This window comes from Zeugodacus cucurbitae, chromosome 3, assembly GCF_028554725.1.
Source record: "Zeugodacus cucurbitae isolate PBARC_wt_2022May chromosome 3, idZeuCucr1.2, whole genome shotgun sequence".
Classification (NCBI taxonomy): domain Eukaryota; kingdom Metazoa; phylum Arthropoda; class Insecta; order Diptera; family Tephritidae; genus Zeugodacus; species Zeugodacus cucurbitae.
Genome location: NC_071668.1, coordinates 29,918,043 through 29,942,500, shown reverse-complemented (window position 1 = coordinate 29,942,500; position 24,458 = coordinate 29,918,043). Strand labels below are relative to the sequence as shown.

At 37.0% G+C, this 24,458-nt stretch overlaps 2 protein-coding genes across 4 annotated transcripts in view; both read left to right on the top strand.

Annotated features, from left to right (window-relative positions):
• LOC105215338 (microsomal triacylglycerol transfer protein) overlaps window positions 1-1,373 on the top strand; it is a 3,972-nt gene extending 2,599 nt beyond the window's left edge. Inside the window, exons 4-7 of the mRNA XM_011189193.3 lie at window positions 1-269; window positions 336-700; window positions 767-934; window positions 995-1,373. The exon at window positions 1-269 is cut by the window's left edge and continues 826 nt beyond it. Coding sequence (XP_011187495.2) covers window positions 1-269; window positions 336-700; window positions 767-934; window positions 995-1,139 — 947 coding nt within the window. The 3' untranslated portion in view covers window positions 1,140-1,373. The remainder of the gene's footprint in view (window positions 270-335; window positions 701-766; window positions 935-994) is intronic.
• Window positions 1,374-3,569: 2,196 nt separating this feature from the next.
• LOC105215336 (GTPase-activating protein skywalker) overlaps window positions 3,570-24,458 on the top strand; it is a 121,316-nt gene continuing 100,427 nt past the window's right edge. For all 3 annotated transcript variants that reach the window (XM_054227389.1, XM_054227386.1, XM_054227387.1), the window contains exon 1: window positions 3,570-3,711. The gene's annotated coding sequence lies outside the window, so the exon portion shown is untranslated. The remainder of the gene's footprint in view (window positions 3,712-24,458) is intronic.

Below are 24,458 nucleotides of genomic sequence, written 5' to 3'. Positions count from 1 at the left end.
TCGTTATACAAAAGCTAAGCATGATTGCGGACAAGTGTTCACGCTTTAGGGCGCTTCTGAAAGCTTGCTTAGCTGAACTGCCGGAAATAAATAATTACCATGTAATCGGGCAGAAAGGCCTTACAACTGTGTTGACGCGAGGGCTTTCTCAAACGCCGGCGTTTAATGAATCGCTACTCAGCACACAAGAGATTTATCAGGGAGTGTTAAAGCGTGGCACTGTTGAGCTGCTCCTGGGTGCGGGCAAAGACGAATTTAGCAGTTTCAAGGCAAGACTTATCCTCATAATTGTAAATTGTAGCAAATCATACAATTAATAAGTGCTTTTCCTGTAGATCGGTATTTACACTAGTGGTCTCACATCATTCGTTGGAGATTCTGAAGATGTGCCCGAAGATGATGCTGACGATAGTCCCGCCACCGCTGGTATGGAAATAACGGTGCAGGGAATACTGCTACGACCACTCGTGTTCTTCAACGGCCAAGGTGAATTGATGGGTCACGTGTGGAGTGGCACTGCCTCGGAACCCACACCAGCTTACCAAGCAACCATATTGGCGGAGGACCACGAGCACTACGTAATTCTGTCATCGGGCGCTACTGTTTATATGCGAGTGGTGGGCACACGTTCTATTGATCTAAATGGCAAAGTGGAGTTCAGTTTGTGGAATCGCAATGCCAATACGGAAATCAAACAGAAGTAAATTCAATTTTGCAGTTAAAACATAAAATCAAAAATGTTTATATATAACATTGTCTATTAAAGCACGGGTTCGGCAGTGGTTGGTAACATGGTAGCGGGATTTACTTATGCAAAAGTGGAAAATAAATTTACATTAACTAGTGAACCACGTATAAGTCTGCAGGCTGATATTGATTTCTATTCGGGCGTAAAATTGTGTATGAAATTAGAGCGACCGGACATGATATTAAAGTAAGTTAAAAATGTGTTAATGTTATTTTATTATACACAACCGATTTCTTTTTTTTTCAGCTTGTCGAACATAAAATCAGTTTATTTGTCGCCGAACTCATACTACAAACATATTAGCACAAAATCCACGCATAAACTCGCCGGACACACCTTGGCTTTAAATCAGAAAAACAACGAGATGTGTAATATGATATCGAGTGATTAAATAATTAATATCAGTGGTGGTGTTAGAGATACATATCAATATATTCAATACTCAAAGCTCTCTTCTATAATTGTGAATCTCGTGTAATTCTACAAACTTAGTTACATCAACAATTGCCTTAATTATACCTAAAAAGTGATTAATTTATATGAAAAGAAACAATTTGTTTTTGAATATTATCAAAACTGTACAGCATTTGCAAAGACAATAAATAATATTTTATACAATTAAAAATGTTTTTGTGTTTATATCTTAGTATTTGTTGTACGCCTATAATTAAAATTTCTAAAAAAATGTCGATCTTTTTAAAATTTGCTATCAGTCTATCGGAAAATAAAAGTTGTTTGTATCACCACAGGCGAAGGTGAATAATCCGAGAATCCTAACTTTGAAAATTTTTCCAATGAACAACAGATTGCATACAGAAGTCCTTTAGTTTTTACAATGAGATTTGTTTGAGATAATAAAAAAACATACATATATACATTATATATAATTTCAATATAAATTAACAAAAAAATATGCCAGATTTATGATATTTTACAAATGTTTTATCATTACAAATATTGCCAATGACCAATAACCAATATATTTATTGCCTTTGAAGACAAGGTGTTACTTTTAGTTACAATTAAACAAACCTCCATGCAACCCTGACTGTCGCAACAATGAAATTGAAAGCAAAAGCGAAGTGGTAAAAACCGATAGTTGAATTTATATCGAATATCGACAACTGGCCGCTTACAACAATTTCTCATCAGTATCTTATTTTCCCTGTTTGAGTGCGCAACAAAATTTCGCAAGTAAAATTCTGCCGTCGAACGTGACTAAATCGATGTAGGCATTAAAAGATTTTTAAATTGCATTGAATAGTGTATTAAAAAATTCTAACGTCAAAATTCTACACAAAGAACGAATGTTCATAGAAAGTACAAAGAAACACTTTTTTTTCTAGACTTTTAGCGGACGAAATTCTTGAACGTGTTTTCGTCTAAATGCACATTAAATTGCAAGTAATCACGGGCAACATATTTTAATTGTATTAAAACACAAAAGTGAAGAAAATCGATTTTTCGTGTGTGATCAAGGAAATTGGGGCACCTAAATTTTCAATACGGTTCAGTTCAGTTCAAATCTCATCAGCATTCATAAAGTGGGCGAGGAGAAGTTGGAAAAAGTAAGCTTTGCCGTTATAAGTGCAATTCGACCGTGCGACAAAAACAACAATTAATGACGTGAATTGGATTAACCTCCAAAGGCGCAAGTGCATTTGCATTATGTTTGTTGCTTTATATAGATTATAGAAATGTGTAGATGTACACAAATAAGCCCAATATAAGGATAATATAGCAGGATAATATAGCAGGAAAAGTGTGTTAAACGAGGGGAGCAGCAAACACGAAGTTGGACAAGCTAATGTTGTTTTTGCATTAATCGTCTGCTAATTGGAATGAAGGTGGTGCGTAGCAGTCGAAGTCTCAGCTGATGAGTCGACGCTGTTGCGCAAGTTAGTGCTGCGCAGCTACACACTGCTGGAATGTACCAGCTGTGTAAATAGCAAATTTCTATGCTAAGTAACATTCACCTGGAGAAGTGTGGGCGAACGAATTGAAGTTTGCGTTAATTACTTCTTTTATGTTCTAAAAATATGCAAAAATGAGAAATAAATGAAACACAAGAAAGGCTAATCATTAAATCAAATAAATATACATATTTACACTCTGCCAGAATGTATAATTGTTGTAATTAAGTGCTTATGTGAAAATAACCTTGATTTAAAATGTTTATGCCAAATGTAGTGAAAAAAATATTTTTTGAATTATTCTTCTGCTCTGTCAGAGTGTATCAAGTTACTCAAACTATTCCAATATTCATTTTATATTTTCTTTAATAGTTTTCGGTGTGTTTTTATCAGCTAACTATTTTACATTTGTATAATTTTAATTATGTGGTATCTAAATATTGACGTGGGTATAATTTTAACATATTAGTACCTTAGTTTGGTGTTTCAGATTTGCTTTATTTATATCAGTACTACAGGCAAGGGTAAAACTCTTTACGTGGAATGTGGTCATGCACATTTATTTATGAAATATAATACTTTCGAGTTCAAGAACATATCAGCCAAAATGTGATATGTCAAAATTACAACGCTCTCCTAAATACTCCGCAGGCGCTGAATGCAGAAACAACATTATCAATGTTGCAATTTTATATATTTATTTACTTTTTTAAAAGGCAACTGGTCACAGAATAGAAAAACACAATTAATTAAAAATAAAAACAAAAAATACAGCAGGAAGAAATAATAATATATAAAAATAGAAAGAAAGGCAAAACAACCTCGCGTGTGCGTGTACGAAAAAATACAAAGGCAAACGACAATAAAACAAGTGAAATAAAAGTAAGCATAAATATTTTGCTTAACGAGAATCACATATATGACGAAAGCGTGAAAACTGCTTAAAACAAAGAGTATACTAATTTGGTACTTTGTAAGAAGTAATCCAAATAACAACTTTAAAAGCAAATAACACATACCAGTAAGAATCGTATACATAAACTTATTAAGGTAAGAAGATCTAAGATTATTGCATAAATTATTTTTAATAACATTTACATTTACATTTATTTGCTTAACATTGTAGTAAAGATCATCTGTTCCTTAAGAATGTTGACAGAGTATGTTATAAAACGTGTATTTCTAGCTGAATGTTGTATTACTCATTCTGCAAAGCTCTAAACAGTTGATGTCATTTATTAGCGGCATGTCGATAAGCTTAAAAATGGGTTGATACTGAGACGTCAAGTTATCACATAAATTTGTTATTTGGACATATTCATATTCATAACGAAAAACACTTTTTAAGCAATGCTTTTTAAAATGCCATCATTATGTCATCTAATTTATCTCTGTCACTTGCATTGGTTTTTGCAGCGGAAGTCATACATTTTACATATTTTTTTTTTCAAAAAAGTGATTCAAAATCAGTTATAAAAATTGAATAAGTATTCTACAATGTGCTGTTGTTGTTTTAATTTTTTTTTGGATTTCAAAGGATTGGAAAAAAATAATTCTAAAAAAATCAGTCAATTCTCGCGATCGTTTTATGTGTGTGTATATAACTCATTTACTTATTTTGAATGACGTGCTAAAACTTTCTTACTGTTATACTTTATCACCATCCTCATGTGGGTACAAGTGCATAGGTATGTATGTGTCTACATATATTCTTACGTAGCTACTTCAGCGTTCGTTACCAAATTTAAAGAGCTCATATTTGTTTTATCTTATCAATAGATTAGTTGTTTGTAGGTCCCAATTAAGCCAAAAAACTACAAGCATTTTTAGATTACATCAGCATACGTACATATGTATGTGTGTAAGAGAGGTATGATCCACCTTGCGTTTGTGCTAAATAACATTGTAAGTAAATTCTTTTTCTTTCAATTTATCGAGTTTCTACGCACATATTTTACTTTATTCACCGCCCTTTTCGCTTTCATATGTTGGGGTAGTATAACCAAGTCACATGGTTTGGCATAATATGGTATACATATAAGCACTTGTAAATATGTCATGATATGTTCATAATCTACATATGCGACTTGCGATTGCACAATCTTTCATTGATAATTTTGGTTTATTTTCGAGCCGTTTGATTATTTGAGGTCCCAATATTGTCTTGTTGTATTGTATTTGAGTTTATATTTGTTTTATAACAACTGATTATTGTGTATTTCACTTTATTTTGTTTTGTTAATATGTATGTGCTATTGTAGCTACTTTGACAGAATCTGAAGGAAGCTAATAAATAGTATTAGTATGCCGGTTTGTACTTTGCTATTTGGAGAACACTTGTAAAGCACTTGCCAAAGATTAAATATTGGATTTTCATATCGGTACACTACTATTTATTTTGAAGAGTTTAATCTATATGTCCTTGAGATTGCGGTAGCAGCTCTTTTTTGAATTGTTGCATATGGCATGGATATTGGATCGTAAACTTCAAGTTAAGCGATTTAATATATTTTAGTTATTGTAGGGAGTCAAATGTTTGAATTCATAATATGAAAAAAGGTATTATAAAGCATAGGAATTTTCAATATTTCTTACTTTATAACAAAGCATTTATAAGCACGTTTAAATGCTTCACCGAGACATGGACTCTTAGGAAATCTCTTATGCCATCATTTACCATATTTTTACACAACTACTTTTTACGAGTCTTTTATTCTCAGTTCCTCTCATACAGTGCACATACAGCCGTGGCCTTATAAATAGAAATGTATGCCAATAAAACATAAAAAATAAAGCTGCAATCAGAGTAATTCAATCAAAAAAAAAGAAGAAATGTTAAATTTTCCATTTCACTTCAGCTCGAAAACTATACACCAGGTGTACCGCTATGAAGTGAACGTTAAGGTACAAATGTCTTGGTAAAGTACATTTGTTGTAAACGAGATTGAAATTTTTTTTCTGGTTGGTTGACAGTTGTCATAAACATATTCAATAACCTTACAATCATTGAACAAACAACATCATATTATTCTTTTAATTGTGTTGAAAATGTCATTTTTTTACTGAAAAGTGATGATTTGCGAAAAGCAATAATTTTTTTCTATCCATTTGAAAAAAGTGCTGCAGAGTCGCATCGAATGCTAGTCGATGCATATAGTTATCGTGCTCTATCAGAAGCAACATACACCCATCCAATTCACCACATTTGGCCACTTTCGATTACCATTTGTTTTCATCGATGAGGCACGCATAGCTGAGCAGCACTTCGATTCCTACGGAGAAGCCGAAAATTAGGTGTCTGATTGGTTTGCTTCAAAATACGAACTTTTCTATTGACATGGTATCCACAAATTACTAGATGGTTAAAATGTATAAAAGAAAATGGTCAATACTTTGAATACATTCTGTTTATTTTCCTATTAAAAATCAGCTAATTTCTTACCAGTATACCTGGTATACAACGAACTTATGAATATATGCGACAATTTCTTGTTCCAAAGAATATATTTTCCAGTAACTTGGACATGTTTATAAGTAAGGCTATATAATCAATATCTATATCTCCTTGATTTTAATGAATTTCCCTCAGATTCCAGATTTCGTAATTCTCTTTCTGTTTTTTTTTTAATTGTATTTCATTGTAACTTAAAAACTTCGAATACTTTTTGAAACATTAAAAATTAGGGGAAATTGTTCTCTTATGTGTTATGAAATTTACTGCATAGTATACCGTTACCTATTATAAGACCATCACTGTAACTGTGAGTTAATTATCAGGGGAATTTTTCCCCCAGAACAGTACATATTTATCGGCAATTTAAATTCAAAGACACAAATGTGGGAATTCTCAGTGAATAATTTTATATGATTAAGTCCAATTAGCGTTGAGATAATAAATGTTTATACTTACTATTATGACGGATACATATCATGGGGATTTTGATAAAATAAGTATTTCGAGTTTATGCCAACAATCTTCATTGACTTTGTTTTGTTTATAACAGTGAGGTTTCCTGAAATGTTTTCCTCAGGATCGTCGTTGTACGGTACTGAAAATGTTTTCGAACTACGATTTTTCAAAGGTTTGCTGCAGTAGCATTTACTAGTTTATCTGCAAGCCAATGAATTACTTTGGCACAAGTGAAATAAGTTTTCATCGATACGATGAATTACGGTAATTTAGTGTTAATGAACTCGGCCATGGCGAAACTTTTACCGCTGACAATCGAACAAAAGGTTAATGAACGTCCAGACAGAAATAAGTATTTATAATTTGTATCGGAAAGCGCTAAGCTTTGTTCCGTAGCTTTCTGTAAATAGTACGAGTACGAGTACAAAGCGAATTTGTTTGTACTCACTTATCCGCTTTGGCGTCACGTCTATTTATGAGTAGATACGAATGTGCACAGGTATGTTTGTGTGTGTGTGTGTGTGACTGCATTGGCGTGTAGTTGCTTTGTAATGCCAGAGACGGCGACAATAATTCCAGCTATCCATCACTAATCGATCATTCAACGTATGCCACGCATGCACACAAGCGCGAATAATAGACACCAATACATACGTATGTGTGTATGTAGGTACAGGCCAGAGAGCACGTGACTAAGGTGGCACTTTCATTTCGTTCAAGTTGCAAATGTAAGCAAACACAATGCATTCTCAAATTCACCAACTTATTAGTCGGCAATTGTTTAATTGTTTATTAGGTGTTATTTAGTTTGATAAGTGCGCGAATTTATCATTTGCAAAGACCGTATTAGCGTTTCGATAGCAACACCCAATCAAAGGCGGCAAAAAATAAATGAACTTGTCTGTGGAGATACAATGTATGTAGCTATGAAAATAGTTGCGAAATAAATCACATACTTACACTCGTATATACTCGTGTGTGCGAAAACAACACGCCAAAGCCAAGCAAAGTAAAACAAAACGCGAACAAGTGAAGAAAAGAGCATTTCTCACTCTCGATAGCCACACATACATATATATGTATATATGTATACAAATGAAAATCAAAGTGAAGTAATCGATAACAATTAAATGCAACGGTATGCGATGCAATGTCGTGGAACAACAACAAAAATGTATAAATATTGAAAAAAAAAAACGTTAAAGCAGAGAGAACAAGTAAATAAAATGAGGCGCAAAGAAATCACCGCAAAAACTATGAGCAATAAAATTGTAATGTGATTATCAACGCAATGAGTAACTGTAAATAGTAATAGCTAGCAAAAAAAAGAACATTAACAAAACGCTCGAGATAAAGGCAACACCGACGAGCGCTTCGCCAAGAACGCGACATGTGTATGCGATCGAATGACAAACGATTACATATTTATTGGGTTCCTCGCCCCGCCCACCTTATTAGTGTGTCTGCAGCCGAGTGCATTTTGCATGTGTAATGAAATTGACTCGAGCGTTTGGAGCGTTTCGAATTCCAGACAAGTATATATATATATATATATTTGGCGTAGGAACCGCTTTAAGCGATTATAGCCGAATCCACCAGAGCGCGCCACTCATTCCTCCTTTTTGCTTTTTGGCGCCAATTGGAAACACCAAGTGAAGCCAGGTCACTTTGCACTTGGTCTTTCCACCGGAGTGGAGGTCGTCCTCTTCCGCGGCTTCCTCCAGCGGGTACTGCATCGAATACTTTCAGAGCTGGAGTGTTTTCTTCCATCCGTACAACATGACCTAGCCAGCGTAGCCGCTGTCTTTTTATTCGCTGAACTATGTCAATGTCGTCGTATAAATCGTACAGCTCATCGTTCCATCGCCTGCGGTATTCGCCGTTGCCAATGTTTAGAGGACCAAAAATCTTGCGCAAAACCTTTCTCTCGAAAACCCCAAGAGTCGTCTCATCGGATGTTGTCATCGTCCACGCTTCAGCGCCATACATCAGGACGGGAATAATGAGCGACTTATAGAGTTTGATTTTGGTTCGTCGAGAGAGGACTTTACTTTTCAATTGCCTACTCAGTCCAAAGTAGCACCTGTTGGCAAGAGTGATTCTGCGTTGGATTTCAAGGCTGACATTGTTGGTGTTGTTAATGCTGGTTCCCAGATAAACGAAATTATCTACAACTTCAAAGTTATGACTGTCAACAGTGACGTGGGAGCCAAGACGCGAGTGCGCCGACTGTTTGTTTGATGACAGGAGATATTTCGTCTTGTCCTCATTCACCACCAGACCCATACGCTTCGCTTCTTTATCTAGTCTGGAAAACGCAGAACAAACGGCGCGGTTGTTGCTTCCGATGATATCAATATCATCGGCATACGCCAGGAGCTGTACACTCTTGTAGAAGATTGTACCCTCTCTATTTAGTTCTGCAGCTCGTATTATTTTTTCCAGCAATAGATTGAAGAAGTCGCACGATAGTGAGTCACCCTGTCTGAAGCCTCGTTTGGTATCGAACGGCTCGGAGAGGTCCTTCCCGATCCTGACGGAGCTTTTGGTGTTGCTCAACGTCAGCTTACATAGCCGTATTAGTTTTGCAGGGATACCAAATTCAGACATCGCGGCATAAAGGCAGCTCCTTTTCGTGCTATCGAAGGCAGCTTTAAAATCGATAAAAAGATGGTGAGTATCGATTCTTCTCTCTCGGGTCTTTTCCAAGATTTGGCGCATGGTGAATATCTGGTCCATTGTGGATTTTCCAGGTCTAAAGCCACACTGATAAGGTCCAATCAGTTCGTTGACGGTGGGCTTTAGTCTTTCACACAATACGCTCGACAAAACCTTATATGCGATATTGAGGAGACTTATACCACGGTAGTTGGCGCAGATTGTGGGGTCTCCCTTCTTATGGATTGGGCAGAGCACACTAAGATTCCAATCGTCAGGCATGCTTTCTTCCGACCATATTCTACAAAGAAGCTGATGCATGCACCTTATCAGTTCTTCGCCGCCGTATTTGAATAGCTCGGCCGGTAATCCATCGGCCCCCGCCGCTTTGTTGTTCTTCAAGCGGGTAATTGCTATTCGAATTTCTTCATGGTCGGGTAATGGAACATCTATTCCATCGTCATCGATTGGGGAATCGGGTTCGCCATCTCCTGGTGTTGTACTTTCACTGCCATTGAGCAGGTCGGAGAAGTGTTCCCTCCATAATCCCAGTGTGCTCTGGACATCCGCTACCAGATTACCTTCTCGGTCCCTACATGATAATGCTCCGGTCTTGAAACCTTCTGTTAATCGCCTCATCTTTTCATAAAATTTTCGAGCATTACCCATGTCGGCCAGCTTTTCAAGCTTTTCATACTCACGCATTTCGGCCTCTTTCTTTTTACGTCTGCAAATGCGTCTCGCTTCCCTCTTCAGTTCTCGATATCTATCCCACCCCGAACGTGTTGTGGTCGATCGCAACGTTGCGAGGTAGGCAGTCTGTTTTCTCTCCACTGCGGAACGACAATTCTCATCGTACCAACTGGTTTTTTGGCGTTGCCGTAGACCAATTGTTTCGGCTGCAGCGGTATGCAATGAGTTTGAGATGCCGTTCCACAGCTCCCTTATATCGAGATGCTGATGAGTGCTCTCAGAGAGCAGGAGTGCAAGTCGAGTAGAAAATCGTTCGGCTGTCGGTTGTGATTGCAGCTTTTCGACGGCGAACCTTCCTTGTGTTTGTTGACGGGCGTTCTTTGCTGCACAGAGGCGAGTGCGTATCTTTGCTGCTACTAGATAATGGTCCGAGTCAATGTTTGGTCCTCGGAGCGTACGCACGTCTAAAACACTGGAGACATGTCTTCCGTCTATCACAACGTGATCGATTTGGTTGCGCGTGTTTCGATCAGGGGACAGCCACGTTGCTTGATGAATTTTTTTATGCTGGAATCTGGTACTACAGACAACCATATTTCGGGCCCCAGCGAAGTCGATCAGCCTCAGGCCGTTTGGCGATGTTTCGTCATGGAGGCTGAATTTTCCGACTGTTGTGCCAAAGACACCTTCTTTACCCACCCTGGCGTTAAAATCGCCAAGCACGATTTTGACATCGTGGCGGGGGCAGCGCTCATAGGTGCGTTCTAGGCGCTCATAGAAAGCGTCTTTGGTCACATCGTCCTTCTCTTCCGTTGGGGCGTGGGCGCAAATCAGCGATATGTTGAAGAACCTCGCTTTTATGCGGATTGTGGCTAGACGTTCATCCACCGGGGTGAATGCCAGGACTCGGCGACGGAGTCTCTCTCCCACCACAAATCCAACACCAAATTTGCGCTCCTTTATATGGCCGCTGTAGTAGATGTCACAAGGACCCACCTTCTTCCGTCCTTGTCCCGTCCATCGCACTTCTTGGACGGCGGTGATGTCAGCCTTTAGTTGTATGAGGACATCAACCAGCTGGGCAGAGGCACCTTCCCAATTAAGAGTCCGGACATTCCAGGTGCATGCCCTCAAATCATGATCCTTAGTACGTTTGCAGGGGTCGTCATCAAAAGGGGGGTTTCTCATCCGAGGCTCGGTGTTTGTTTTCATTGGGGAGATTTTTTTATGTGGTGGGTCCCAAGCCCTACGCACAACCGCACAAGCGGGCTTCGCCTTCTCACTTTAGCTCGCCTCCAAACGGATGTCTGTTAGCTACCCAGGGGATACTTGGTCTAAAACCGGAAGTCGTGAGCTGCTTGAGTCATATGCAAAAGAATCGTTCCTGGCCACTCCCAAGTGAATGGCAATCAGAAACTTTCCTCACTTGCGTGAACTTCTACATATGACCCCATCCCCCAGACAAGTATAGTACATTCATAAGTTGTCTTGCGGAAATGTGAACACGCAAGCGCAGAGTTACTCATACGTCTAGGCGGCTAGTTTTCCTTTGTTGCACCATGTTTCTACGCTTCCTGCTGTGCTCTGAAATGCGCGATATGTCAATAACTGTATTGTAACGAAAACTTTTCAGCATACATGTCAGAACATGCTGTTTACCAGCACCTAATAGTGGCCAATATTGTTGCCAAACAATGCAAAAGTAATAGTTGCGACTTAATTGCGAAAAAGTCGTGCCACTGACGTAATTAAATGCTTTGCGTTGAGCGGAAAACGTAATTAATGCTTTTATTTGGTAAAATTCAATCGTCCTCGGTATTCGCCGTTGCCAATGTTCGAAGGGCCATAAATCTTTCGCAAAACATTTCGCTCGAAAACTCCTAATGCCGTCTCATCGGATGTTGACATCGTCCACGCTTCTGCACCATAATGCAGGACGGGAATGATGGAGGACTCGTAGAGTTTGGTTTTGGTTCGTCGAGAGAAGATTTTAATTTTCACTTGCCTACTCAGTCCAAAGTAGCACCTGTTGGCAAGAGTGATCCTGCGCTGGATTTCGCGAATGCGCTGACTGTTTGATGATAGGATATATTTCGTCTTATCCTCATTCACTACCAGACCCTAGTGGCTAAGGTTAACTTTAAGATATCTTAATGAAATCCATTAGACATATTTTCCGATAAGAATGTGGTATTGTGTTAAAAAGTTATTTTATTTAGCACAGCTGCATGTGGATAAAAGCAGCACAACTTAGTTTTAATATAAAACTAAAAACTATGGGGAACTTTTCTCCACAAATATTTATAAGATAAATAATTCAATAAGGTAAAATAACACCATTTTTATACTCTCACCACAAAAGTTGCTAAGAGAGTATTATAGTTTCGTTCACATAACGGTTGTTTGTAAGTCATAAAACTAAACGAGTTAGATATAGGGTTATATATATCAAAATGATCGGGGTGACGAGACGAGTCAAAATCCGAATGTCTGTCTGTCCGTCCGTCCGTCTGTCCGTCCGTGCAACGGATAACTTGAGTAAAAATTAAGATATCTTTATGAAACTTGGAACACACGTTCCTTGGGACCGTGAGAGGGTTGCTTTCGAAAATGGGCAAAATCGGACCACTGCACGCCCACAAAATGGCGAAAACCGAAAACACATAAAGTGCCCTAACTAAGTCATAAATAAAGTTATACAAGTAAAATTTGGAACAGAGGATCGCACTAGGAAAAAGCATATTTGGATGTAATTTTTTTGGAAAATCGGTTATTTGTATATATCTCGCATACCAATAAAGCTATATAAACCAAACTTTCTGCAGTCAGTTCTCTTACGTACCCCACCACACACCATGAAATTAGTTGAAATCGGATAATAACCACGCCCACCTCCCATACAAAGGTTAGGTTGAAAATTACTAAAAGTGAGTTAACTCAGTAACGAAAAACGCCAGAAACACTAAATTTCACATAAGAAATGGCATATGGAAGCTGCACTCAGAATTTTACAAAATGGAAAATGGGCGTGGCATCGCCCACTTATGGGTCAAAAATCATATCTCAGGAACTACTCGACCGATTTCAATGAAATTTGGTTTGTAATAGTCTCCTTACATCCCAATGATATGTTGTGAAAATAGGCCAAATCGCTTCACAACCACGCCTACTTCCTATATACCAGAACTTTGAAGACAATCTGAATCGTTTACTTTACAATATATAAAGTAAGTACTAGTGAAGACTACCTTTATAGTGTGGCAGCCCCATTCTAAAAATCGGACCATAGGTTTTCGAGGCCCCATTAATCGAACATGAGGACCTCGGTGCTTCTAACCTAATATTATGGTTTCCAACTTTCAATGGACTTTATACAATATATATGACGAATATGTGGGTCAAATTGTATATTATATAATATAAATAAAGTTAAATAAATAAATTGCGAGAGTATAAAATGTTCGGTTACACCCGAACTTAGCGCTTCCTTACTTGTTTTTTTTAATTCCCATGGCTTGAATTGCATATATATGCTTTTTAAACTCTCTTTGGGAACGATAGTTAGATGCCATAAGATTAAGAAACGCCTAAATAAATGTATGTTTAAAAATTGTGTATTGCCTAATAGATATTGAATTTTTTTTTTGGTTTCATTATTCTTAAGTAGAATATGCAGGACATGAATGTATAGTATGGAATCAAAGCATTTTCACATATATCTGGAGCTAATTCAGCATTCATTTTTCGTTCCGTTAAACTTCCAAAGTCTTGTTTGGTAAGCTGTCACGTCGTTTTACTTGCCTAATATTTTTAAAAGTTTTTCTTTGTGTTTGTAATTGAAAATAATGTATCTTTGGACAGAACAAAACTTAAATGCACATTAAGTTTTCTTCTGTCCAAATTCAACAATGAACCATACCTTTTTAGTTGGTTTCACGAGATATGTGGCTTGTTTCACCATGGCAAACAGAACAAAGTATTTGGCTTTATCATCAGTTTAATGTAATGGTTTGCAAACCAGTACAGAGAGTATTTTTTCTTGGGGGCAATGAAGACGTAAGAAGAAAAAAAACATACTTTTCTCAGAAGGTTTTCCGGATGGGGCTTGAGAACTTCAACTATTTCACTAAACGTTTCACCGCTATCTAATATCAACTTCACATTAAATTTCTGAAAATTCCCTCCTCCTCGATGCTCTCTTTACAAAAACAGAGATTGCGGAGGGCCTACGTGACAAATTTCGAAAAGAAATCGCAGTTCAAAATAGTTGCAAAATGTGTAATTTTGTTTGCGTTGCTCCTTTTTGCAGCTGCGGCTCACACACTATTTCAAACTATTGATATAAGACACTTTTGGATACAAAACAACACTTACAATAGCAGAAAACACGAAAATAAGACAATGCAAAAGCACTTCGCACTGTCTATACGAAGCTTAATAAATTCCAAACCTGTGTTATAACTGAGTTTAATTCAATTTCAACGCCCCCATATAGACCCAATACACACGCTGCACATTCGTGTATTGTTTGCCTGAAGGCAGACGACGGTGGCAAATTGAAATTGAACTGTGTATGCCGTCGGTTGTTTGCGTGCGATTTTTCCTTTCTTTTATACAAATAAAATATGAATTCATTAAAAGACTTGTAATGTCCAATTAATTGAAATTGAAATTAATATTAATATGCATGCTAAGTACGAAGATTGTCGCTTCAGCATACACTCGTGCGCTTATTCGCGTGGCACACGTAACACCGCGCCTCAGCGCGATCAGCCAGCCGGCCTCCATCGCTACCCTCATTTCTAAATTCAATTGTGGACTCGCTTCTTTCTGCATGCGTCTTTTGAATTTAATCTTAACCGTTTTATTTGTGTGGCAGACTATTGTGTCTTTGTTCGGTGCAATTTTATTTTTGTAGACACTTATCTTCTTTATCATCTGCTTTTATTATTTTTATAAGCATTTGTGCGGATTTATTTATTCTTTAATTATTTAATTCTTCTGGATGGAATTCGCAGTGGCGGTGCGAGTACCTGATCCGATCGCATGATTCCGTGCTGTTTCTTAAATTGCCTCCAATGTTGTGTTGTTGTGTGCTAAAACATGGCATTCATTGTCAACAGAATTATTTGCACGAATCGCTTTAATCTGACCTAGACACTGTTGAACTTAATTTGAGAATGTGAAAATATCTGTTTTTTCAATTAGGCTGAGTAGGCGGACAAATTTTATGATTATTGCTATCGAGATTACGGTTGAGGCACTGCTCCTCCTGTGTCTCCAGTGGGTTTTTGCTTTAAAGTTTATACACATACAGTCACCTAATACTTTAGACCCAGAACGTGCAATATGTAAGGGGTGATCCATTTCGAGGTTCCTTACATTTTTAAAGAAAAAAACAGAAAATTCAAATTTAATGGATAATGCCTATTATCATTCGAAAGAACATTCGTTGGCATTTATGTTTTAAAAGTTATCTATTTCAATTGTTGGCCGCGGCTACGTCTCAGATGGTCCATCCGTTGAGTCCAATTTTCTATGGCTCGTTCGAGCATTTCTACGGTAACTGGCGAATAACACGCGTGATGTTTTGTTCCAAAGCGGGATTGTCCGCATAGACTTTAGACTTTACATATCCTCACAGGAAAAGTCTAACGGTGTGATATCACACGATTTTGGTGGCCAACCTATCCGCTCAAAATGTGAAATTATCTGCTCACTGAAGAACTCTCTCAATAAAACCATCGTTGATGTGTGGGAAGTTAATTTCAGGCATCAATTAGTCGGTTATCATGGCGCTATAACGGTCGCCATTGACGGTAGCTCTTGAGTCTCTTCAGATTGCTTCATGGGCCTCATCGCTGAACAGAATTTGGCTCGAAAACGTCGAATCTTCTTTGAACTTTTCAAGAGCCTATAAAACGAAGCGATGTCGCTTGGGAGGGTCGAGCGGCTTCAGTTCTTGCACAAGCTTTCAATTTCAACGTAAAATATGCCAAGTCGTTCCATAGGTCAGTCCGAGTTTTTGCGAACGGCGCTGAATCGACTCCACGGTCTTCGTGTACATTCTCAGTTACGGCTGCTATATTTTCTTCACTGCCTGCTGGATCTCGAATATTAGGCGTATTGTGTTTGACCAGCAAATTAAACTATTAGCTTATTTTGTATGGAATACATAATTATGTTGATTTCTCATAAGCTATCATAGCTTGTATATTGAACTAGAGGCATTGCCAGTTCCACGTTTTTTCATTCATAATAGTTAGGTTTTTTCCAAAATGTGACAATAGCGAGAAACCCCATTTTGACAGATAAAAATGTAAACAATCCAAAATTTTAAATTCTATTCGATGTACAAAATGGCAAATTAAAACTTCATCCATATTTATTTGGGTCAACCCGGACCTAATAATGATTGTAGATTCCTTAAAGAGTCAGAATATTATAGAAAAGGGGTAAACAAAAGGGAAATTTCATTTAAAAATTGAACCGCTATTTTTTTTTTTGAATAAATATTATTTCAGCTGAAAGTTCGGGCCCGCATTGCCAACACAATTCATTTTTAAACGAATATATGAAATAAGCTAAATGCGTTTTATTTGTCCATGATTTAGCTATTAGCTTGTGGTGGTCAAATAAAACACGCCTATTATCCAATTATGAATGCTGGGCCTCAAGATGGGTGATGGTGTTGGAAATAGTACGCTCCGTAGCTACGCTCGATTATGTTGACCATAAGTTGAGTGAAGCGCGGGAAACATATTTTTTCGTTTTTTTATACTCTCGCAACCTGTTGCACAGAGTATAATAGTTTTGTTCACATAACGGTTGTTTGTGTCACCAAGAAATATAAGAGTTAGATATGGGGTTATATATACATAAATGATCAGGATGACGAGTGGATTTTAAATCCGGATGTCTGTCCGTCCGTCTGTCCGTCTGTCCGTGCAAGCGATAACTTGAGTAGAAATTAAGATATCTTAATGAAACTTGGAACACATGTTCCTTGGCACCCTGAGGAGGTTGCTTTCGAAACCTATACAGTGTCATAACTAAGCCATATATAAAGTTATGAAAATTAAATTTAGAACATAGGATCCCATTCGGGAGGGGCACATTTGGATGTAATTTTTTTGGGAGGTGGGCGTGGTCCCGCCCTCAAACTGGGTTTTTGTACATATCTCGGAAACCAATAGAGTTTGTTTCGCCACTTCTTAGTACAGTCCAAAAATGAAAGAAATCGGATAATAACCACGCCCACCTCCCATACAAAGGTTAGGTTGAAAATTACTAAAAGTGGGTTAACTCACTAACGAAAAACGGCAGAAACACTAAATTTCACATAAGAAATGGCAGATGGAAGCTGCACCCAGATTTTTTTACAAAATGGAAAATGGGCGTGGCGTTCCCCACTTATAGGTCAAAAACCATATCTCAGGAACTACTCGACCGATTTCAATGAAACTTGGTTTGTAATAGTTTCCTTACATCTCAATGATATGTTGTGAAAATAGGCCAAATCGGTTCACAACCACGCCTACTTCCTATATACCAGAACTTTGAAGTGGATCTGAATCGTTTACATTACAATATATAAAGTCAGCACTAGTGAAGATATCGGTGCAGAACTTTGCACAAATACTACGTTTATAGTGTGGCACCCCCATTCTAAAAATCGCCGAAATCGGACCTCCCAATTTTTTTTGGGAGGTGGGCGTGGTCCCGCCCTCAAACTGGGGTTTTGTACATATCTCGGAAACCAATAGAGTTTGTTTAGCCACTTCTTAGTACAGTCCAAAAATGAAAGAAATCGGATAATAACCACGCCCACCTCCCATACAAAGGTTAGGTTGAAAATTACTAAAAGTGGGTTAACTCACTAACGAAAAACGGCAGAAACACAAAATGGAAAATGGGCGTGGCGTTCCCCACTTATGGGTCAAAAACCATACCTCAGGAACTACTCGACCGATTTCAATGAAACTTGGTTTGTAATAGTTTCCTTACATCTCAATGATATGTTGTGAAAATAGACCAAATCGGTTCACAACCACGCCTACTTCCTATATACCAGAACTTTGAAGTGGATCTGAATTTTTTGAGTTGTGACACTATTCAGGTAAATGAGCGATGTGTTTAGCAAATCCGGAAAGATAGTAACTCGATTCCTTATTCCCAGAATGAATTGTCATAGTCTAACCCTTAGTATAAAATCAATATGTAAATATTCATCTACATTGTACAATCCAAATACGAATTGAATTCTACTTATTTATGTAAAAGTATTTTTTTTTCTCAATTGTAAGTGATAACTGCCATTATTGTGAACACAACAATACGGATGTAGACTATTCACATTCATTGCGCCATTAAACGAATGCTCACTGTATACAACTAAATCGCGTACCTTCGCATTTCATATTTTGAGCTTCTTCTATTACTTTCATGAAATTCGCCAAATACATGGAAGAAGGCAAACAGCAAAATACCTTATCCATCCATGTTATTCGAAATTTTGCTGAAAGAAAGCTATTTGTATGTGCTTTTCGGCAAAAATGCGTCGATTACACAAGCAACCCTCTGGCACAGTGCAAAGCTCGCCTTTGACGACACCAATCAACATTCCGGTGTAAGCTGGAGGCGGCAGGCAGCAGACAGGCTTCTTCCAGTGAGTACCATTCATTTGACAACGTCTGCAGCAATACCAACAACTCGGGTACGTGCTTCGTACCTTCCACGCATCCCCCGAGGTTATACGCCGCCCATGTGGCGAGGGAATGCTGCTGGGTCTTTTCAACTCATCTCAGCTCGCAGCTGGCCGATCGGGCGGTCGGTCACGTAAACAAGGTTAAACAGGCGTGCTGAGGCACAGCAGCGTACTCGTTTGGGGAAAGCAACAACATCAATGGATGGACATGCGCTTCTTGTGTTTTGTATTTTTGAGTTGATTGCATATCGTTTACGTCGATTTGTATTGTGTACTTTACCGAGTTTATTAACAACAACAAAAGCTATGCGAAATCGAAAACGTCGCGAATATAAAGCCAAACAATAAAATTAAATGAAATAATAAAGAAATTAAATTTTTATTGTTGTTATTGTAGTTGTTGCATTGCGCGTTCGTCCGTATGAATAAAATGCCAAATTAATTTTTATTAAACGCTTTGCCGTTGTTGTTGTTGTCTGCTTACTTTAGTACTTTGTAAATTCGTTCCCCAGCTGCCCGAAACGGCAATTGGTGTGCGAGCCGACTCTGCGCTTCTACAGGAAGCGCTCAATTGCCACTTGCTGTGAGTTTGGCTCGACGGGCCTGGTGGACTCACCTTTCCTCTCACCGATTATTCGCATATGTGCACACATACTCGTTCATATATTTAATGTAAGTGTGTGTGTGTATGTTATTGCTCCATTATTTATCTTCAGTGGAATCTCAAGCTGTTTACAGCCTAAAGGGGCAACTACGCAAGCATCCAAGCATCTCTTTTGTTGTTGTTTTTTTTTTTATTTTGCGCCACAGCGACAATGTGTGGGCGTTTTCTGTGGCGGCGCGACTGGCAGTGCTGCGTTTGTTTGATTTTATTAATTTGATTAGAATTTATGAGGATGCAAACGCACGCTAGTCTCTGCTTACAATGTGACAACTCCCACCAACACACATATACATATGTATTTTAAATATGTATATTGTTCAGTGTTGTTCAGTGTTTTCACTGCCGCCAGTGGGGCTCGTTTACGTCGTTCCCACCTTGCCGCTCATTAACTGAGCTCTACATACCGTTATTCTGCCCACTGCGCCTCTTTTCACTTTGTTATTAATATATGTACATATGTACACATAATAATAATTATTGTCATCTAGCCGGCAACATATGGCATTCTATTATTATTGGCTTTGCTCTCCACGACTCTTACTTACATACGTATGTATGTATGTAGACTTGTCCATATGCGAGTTTGGGTAAACAAGCGAGTGTTCGTGTCGGCATGTAATTTATAGCAATTACGCGTAACTTTTTTCGTGCACTAATATACTGACCTATTGAAATTAATCTAAGAGCATAGCATTTAGCTTTCATGCGAGCGTACATCCGTCCTATCAGCTGGTTAATGTGTGCTAATGAGCGTTGATTGAAATTTTAGTCGAACTAATCGTGGTGTTTGAGGGTTTGAGTGTTTGCGTCTGTGATTTTAAGAGTATTTTAACTGATTTCACATTAAATATTTGGAAAAGGTCAACAAGGTAGGTAGGTAAAGTGGATGTCGTACGACGGACTTAGGTCTTTAGGAAGCCTATTGTGACTCCACCGGGATTACAATCTCCTCTGAACCAATTCAACAAGTTTTATAAATTCAATTTTGGAGATATCGTCAAGGAAATCAAATCGTAATATCTGCTTGAAAAATACTGTAGTGATCTGGAAGTCGGAAGGCGATTTTGATGTCTAATTTTATGAAAAGACACCAACTTCCACTCATTCCTCTAGTTTGGATCCATCTGTATAATATACTTATCTGTATTTTTATCACCCCACTCGTCTCTAATGAGAAAAGCAATATTGAGGGACGAATTTAGATTTATTTCTAACGGATTATCAAAATCTGTGATGTTGGGTAGGCAGTATGTAGAGTATGTAGTGACTGACTTGTCGTTGTTCTAAGAGCTCCACGGATGCATATACTTGCTGCTCTTTGTAAATTTTCCATACGTTTTACTGTGTATTTCTTATTTATTATTGGCATCAGAAAAATATTGGAAATTTAAAATCTAGAAGTGATGTTGCAAGCTGAAAGTGGAAAAGTCATAAAGAAAGAGTCATAAATAAAGAGATAAAGAAAGCTCTCCAAACAAAATTTTTTTAAGTGTCTTATACACCTCGTAGAAATTTTCACTAAGAAATTGGCGAAGAAAATTAAAAATGAATATATCTTAAGATTCGAAATTGCAATAATATACCATTAAGAGATTGGGTTTATTTTTTAGTGTTTGTATTGTTTAAATAATTTCATTTCTAATATGGGGTGTATTTTTTATTACGATCTGCTTTATCGTTATCCTTATATTCTCCTAAAAAGACTGTTGTACTCTTGTCAAAGGCAATGTTTGGATTGTCTGTTGGTCTGAAGAATTGAAGGTGGTCTGTCTTTCACAATTAATATCCAATTTGTATTAAATAATATTAATTAATTATGCCTTTAAATCAAGTTTATGAAGCTATCGACTCGTCCTAATTTTCTTTTTCCACCGCCTAAACTGTATTATTTTCCCTTTGTGCTTCTGGAGTTATCAGCGATTGTTTTTATCAAACGATAAGATATTGCGGTATGTCAGTTGCTGGGGGAAACATGAAACATTTTTGTTTTCGAACAGTAGCGCGATACAATCAATATCGGTTAGCTTGTATGTAGATTGTACCGCTTGTACTCCTATCTACATGTTCTCACCAAACACTTAGTGTAATGAGTACACTTAGTCATAAACACACGGAAAAATTATGGCAGAAATGAAAAAGAGCGGCGACAGTAAGCAAACAACACTTGCTCACATATTTACGAGTATTTAAATCACAGAAAAGCATAAAAATAATGACAGTGTATGTGGGACATAATAAGTATTTTATGACATGTTTACTTGCACACTTTTAACTTCTTAATTTGTTTACTTCTATAAAATGCCAGCCTGATAACTGATAACCAAAGCTCTGTTGCATGGACATAAGTCGACCAAGTCGGCTCGTGTTGGGATGAAATGTATTTCTTGTTCATTAAAATATGCTACAATAAATTTGCTATCAGTTCGCAAGTGTCATAAACAAGTTAACGACGTATTGAACTTGATCTGATACTACTTCGTGTTCTCAATGTTTGCGTGAGATGGATGTGAATATACGAGGGCTGCTATATATATTTCTGGCCTAATAATGAAAATTGGAATATTTATCAACGAAAATGGTTTTATTGTTTTTCAAAATATTCTCCATCAAGATTTATACACTTTTGCATGTGCTCAAACCAATTTTCGAAGCACTTTTTTTGAGCCTTTTTTGAGCGATTGTCAAATTGTGCGGGATCCAACGAGAACAAACCTTTTTTACGGCCAGGTGTTCATGCAATATCGAATGTATGCTGGTTTTCTGGCACAACGGCTGTTTTTGGACGACCTTCACGGAATTCGTCTTTGAGCGAGCGTCGGGCACGATTGAATTCGTTGTACCAGTTTTTCACAGTGCTATAGAATGGTGCTTCATAACCATACAAAGATTTTAGTTCATCGATGCACTCTTGTCGCGATAATCCACGTCGAAAGTTGTGAAAAATGATCGCACGAAAATGTTCACGAGTTAATTCCATTTTTTGGCCGAGATAAATTTTTTAATTCCCTGTAAATAAAACAATTCACGATTAAATGACAAAACGTTGAGTGATGTTATGCTAAAAAATGTCAAACTTTCCAATGGAAATGTCAGATTTCTCCTGGCAACACTTAGTGTTGCTTAGGCCAGAAATATATATAGCAGCCCTCGTATAAATGTAGGTACATATGTTAGCAATTAAATAGTTGCCGATCTTCTAGGCATTGCTACTATATCAGGATGTTGTATTACATATGGTTACTGGACCTCATTATAATTTAAAATAGATCCTGAGTTTACATTTTGGAAAAGCACTGTTTAAAGAATTCAAATTTAAAACTCGAAAGAATCCGGAAACCTCCATAGGAGTTCGGAATTTTCTTCCGGATATATTTCTGATTGAATATTATCTATTTGAATTAATCCAGATAAATATTGTTGAATTTACAATAATTAAATGATTTACTCTTAATATTCGTTTCACCCAATCGCTTGCCGAAAAACTACAACTCTGCTGGCCCTCGTACATTGTGAGTTTCTTAAGTCGAAAAGTTGACGTTAAAGAATTTATGTCATCAAACTGTCTGACAGCCATGACAGTTATAAATAATGATGCGTAGCAGTAATAACTGACTGTCAATGGTAAAAGTGTTATATTTATAGCCGATACTTATAGCAAAAGTGTTAATAGCATAAACCGACTGCTAACGGGTGGACGATTCCGATATATTTGCGGTTTCAATAAATTATTTGATATTTATTTTGTCATTCTAAAGTTAACTCAACTGATAACGAATTCTGTGTGCGAGGTTTGCTCATCTCATCAGCACCTAGGGACACACACTCGAAGACGAATTTGTTCTCAATCATTGAGTAAACAATCTACAATGTTTTTTTTGGCTTATTTAACTAGTATTTTTTTTTAATTTTAACACTTGAACTATTTTGCAATACACCTTTGGTTTGTTTCTTTATATTTTCGATTATATAGTCTCCCATTTTCTCTATTTCATCTAATTAAATGGTTTCACAATTATTATTTTCATTTCATTAAAAGCCTACAACTCTTTTCACTCTCCACCAACTTGTAAATTAGTAAAATTAGTTTATGGTTTGAGTAAATATGAGGCCAAAAGGCTTTTGCTTTTAATAGGAGCTCTCAGTCGCTGTTATTCATAGTCGCCGGCTTTCAAAGTCGTCATCTTGCATTTGTGATATTTTTTGAAAATTCGTGGGTCTGGATTGAGTAATCTAATTTCTATACCACTAAGGAACACCCTATATAAGAGAACGTATAGTTCACATTTTTCACAATTTTCATTGAATTTTAAATACGTTAAATACAGCAAAAGATATGGAAATAGAAATACGTACTATAAATAAAATGCTGCATTAATCGCCTCCAATTAATTGGCGAAATTACAATGCAAATAAGCTTACAATTATTATTTGCATTTTTTCTGCTACAGCAATTTGCCACTAATAATTGAACACGTTTTAAATTATTAATTTGTTGTATGTACATAGTACAATGTCGCAATTTATATGCAGAGATAAGAAATGCTCATTCACATTTTGAGCAAATTGACTACTTTGAGAATTATTTCTTATTAGATGTGCCGTAATTTCATCTTGTAATGTACACAAATTCCATAAGCGACATGATCAGAGTGTGAAAACTGAGAGTTTTGTGATTTGTAAGGTTTGAACTCCAATTCGGAGTGCTAATCTGTTTTTTATGGTTTTAAGTTAAACCAAACTACACTAATTTATTCTCATATATCTAGTTGAAATCCATAGCTATCCAAAGCTGGTAAATCCTATTATTGTTCAATTAATAAAATAAATAAATAAAGCCCATATTTGTCTTCACAATTAAGTTCATTTCCATGATTTAATCTAACTGGAATAATAATTTTTAATTAGTCTAATATTGTACTTTTATGAAATTTTTATAGAAAAAATTTACTAACCAATTTTATTACTTTCAGGTAAATTAATCGATTCAGTGAGTATTTGATAACATATATACATCTATGCTTTGTATTACGCCACAACAAACCCCACAAAATCCAGTGATATGTGGTACATAATACCTCCAAAAAATATAAATAAAACATTTTTCCCATTACCGTATTCTAATCTGACTGGAGTTAATTGATCAATTAGGCGGTTTCTGCTCGATT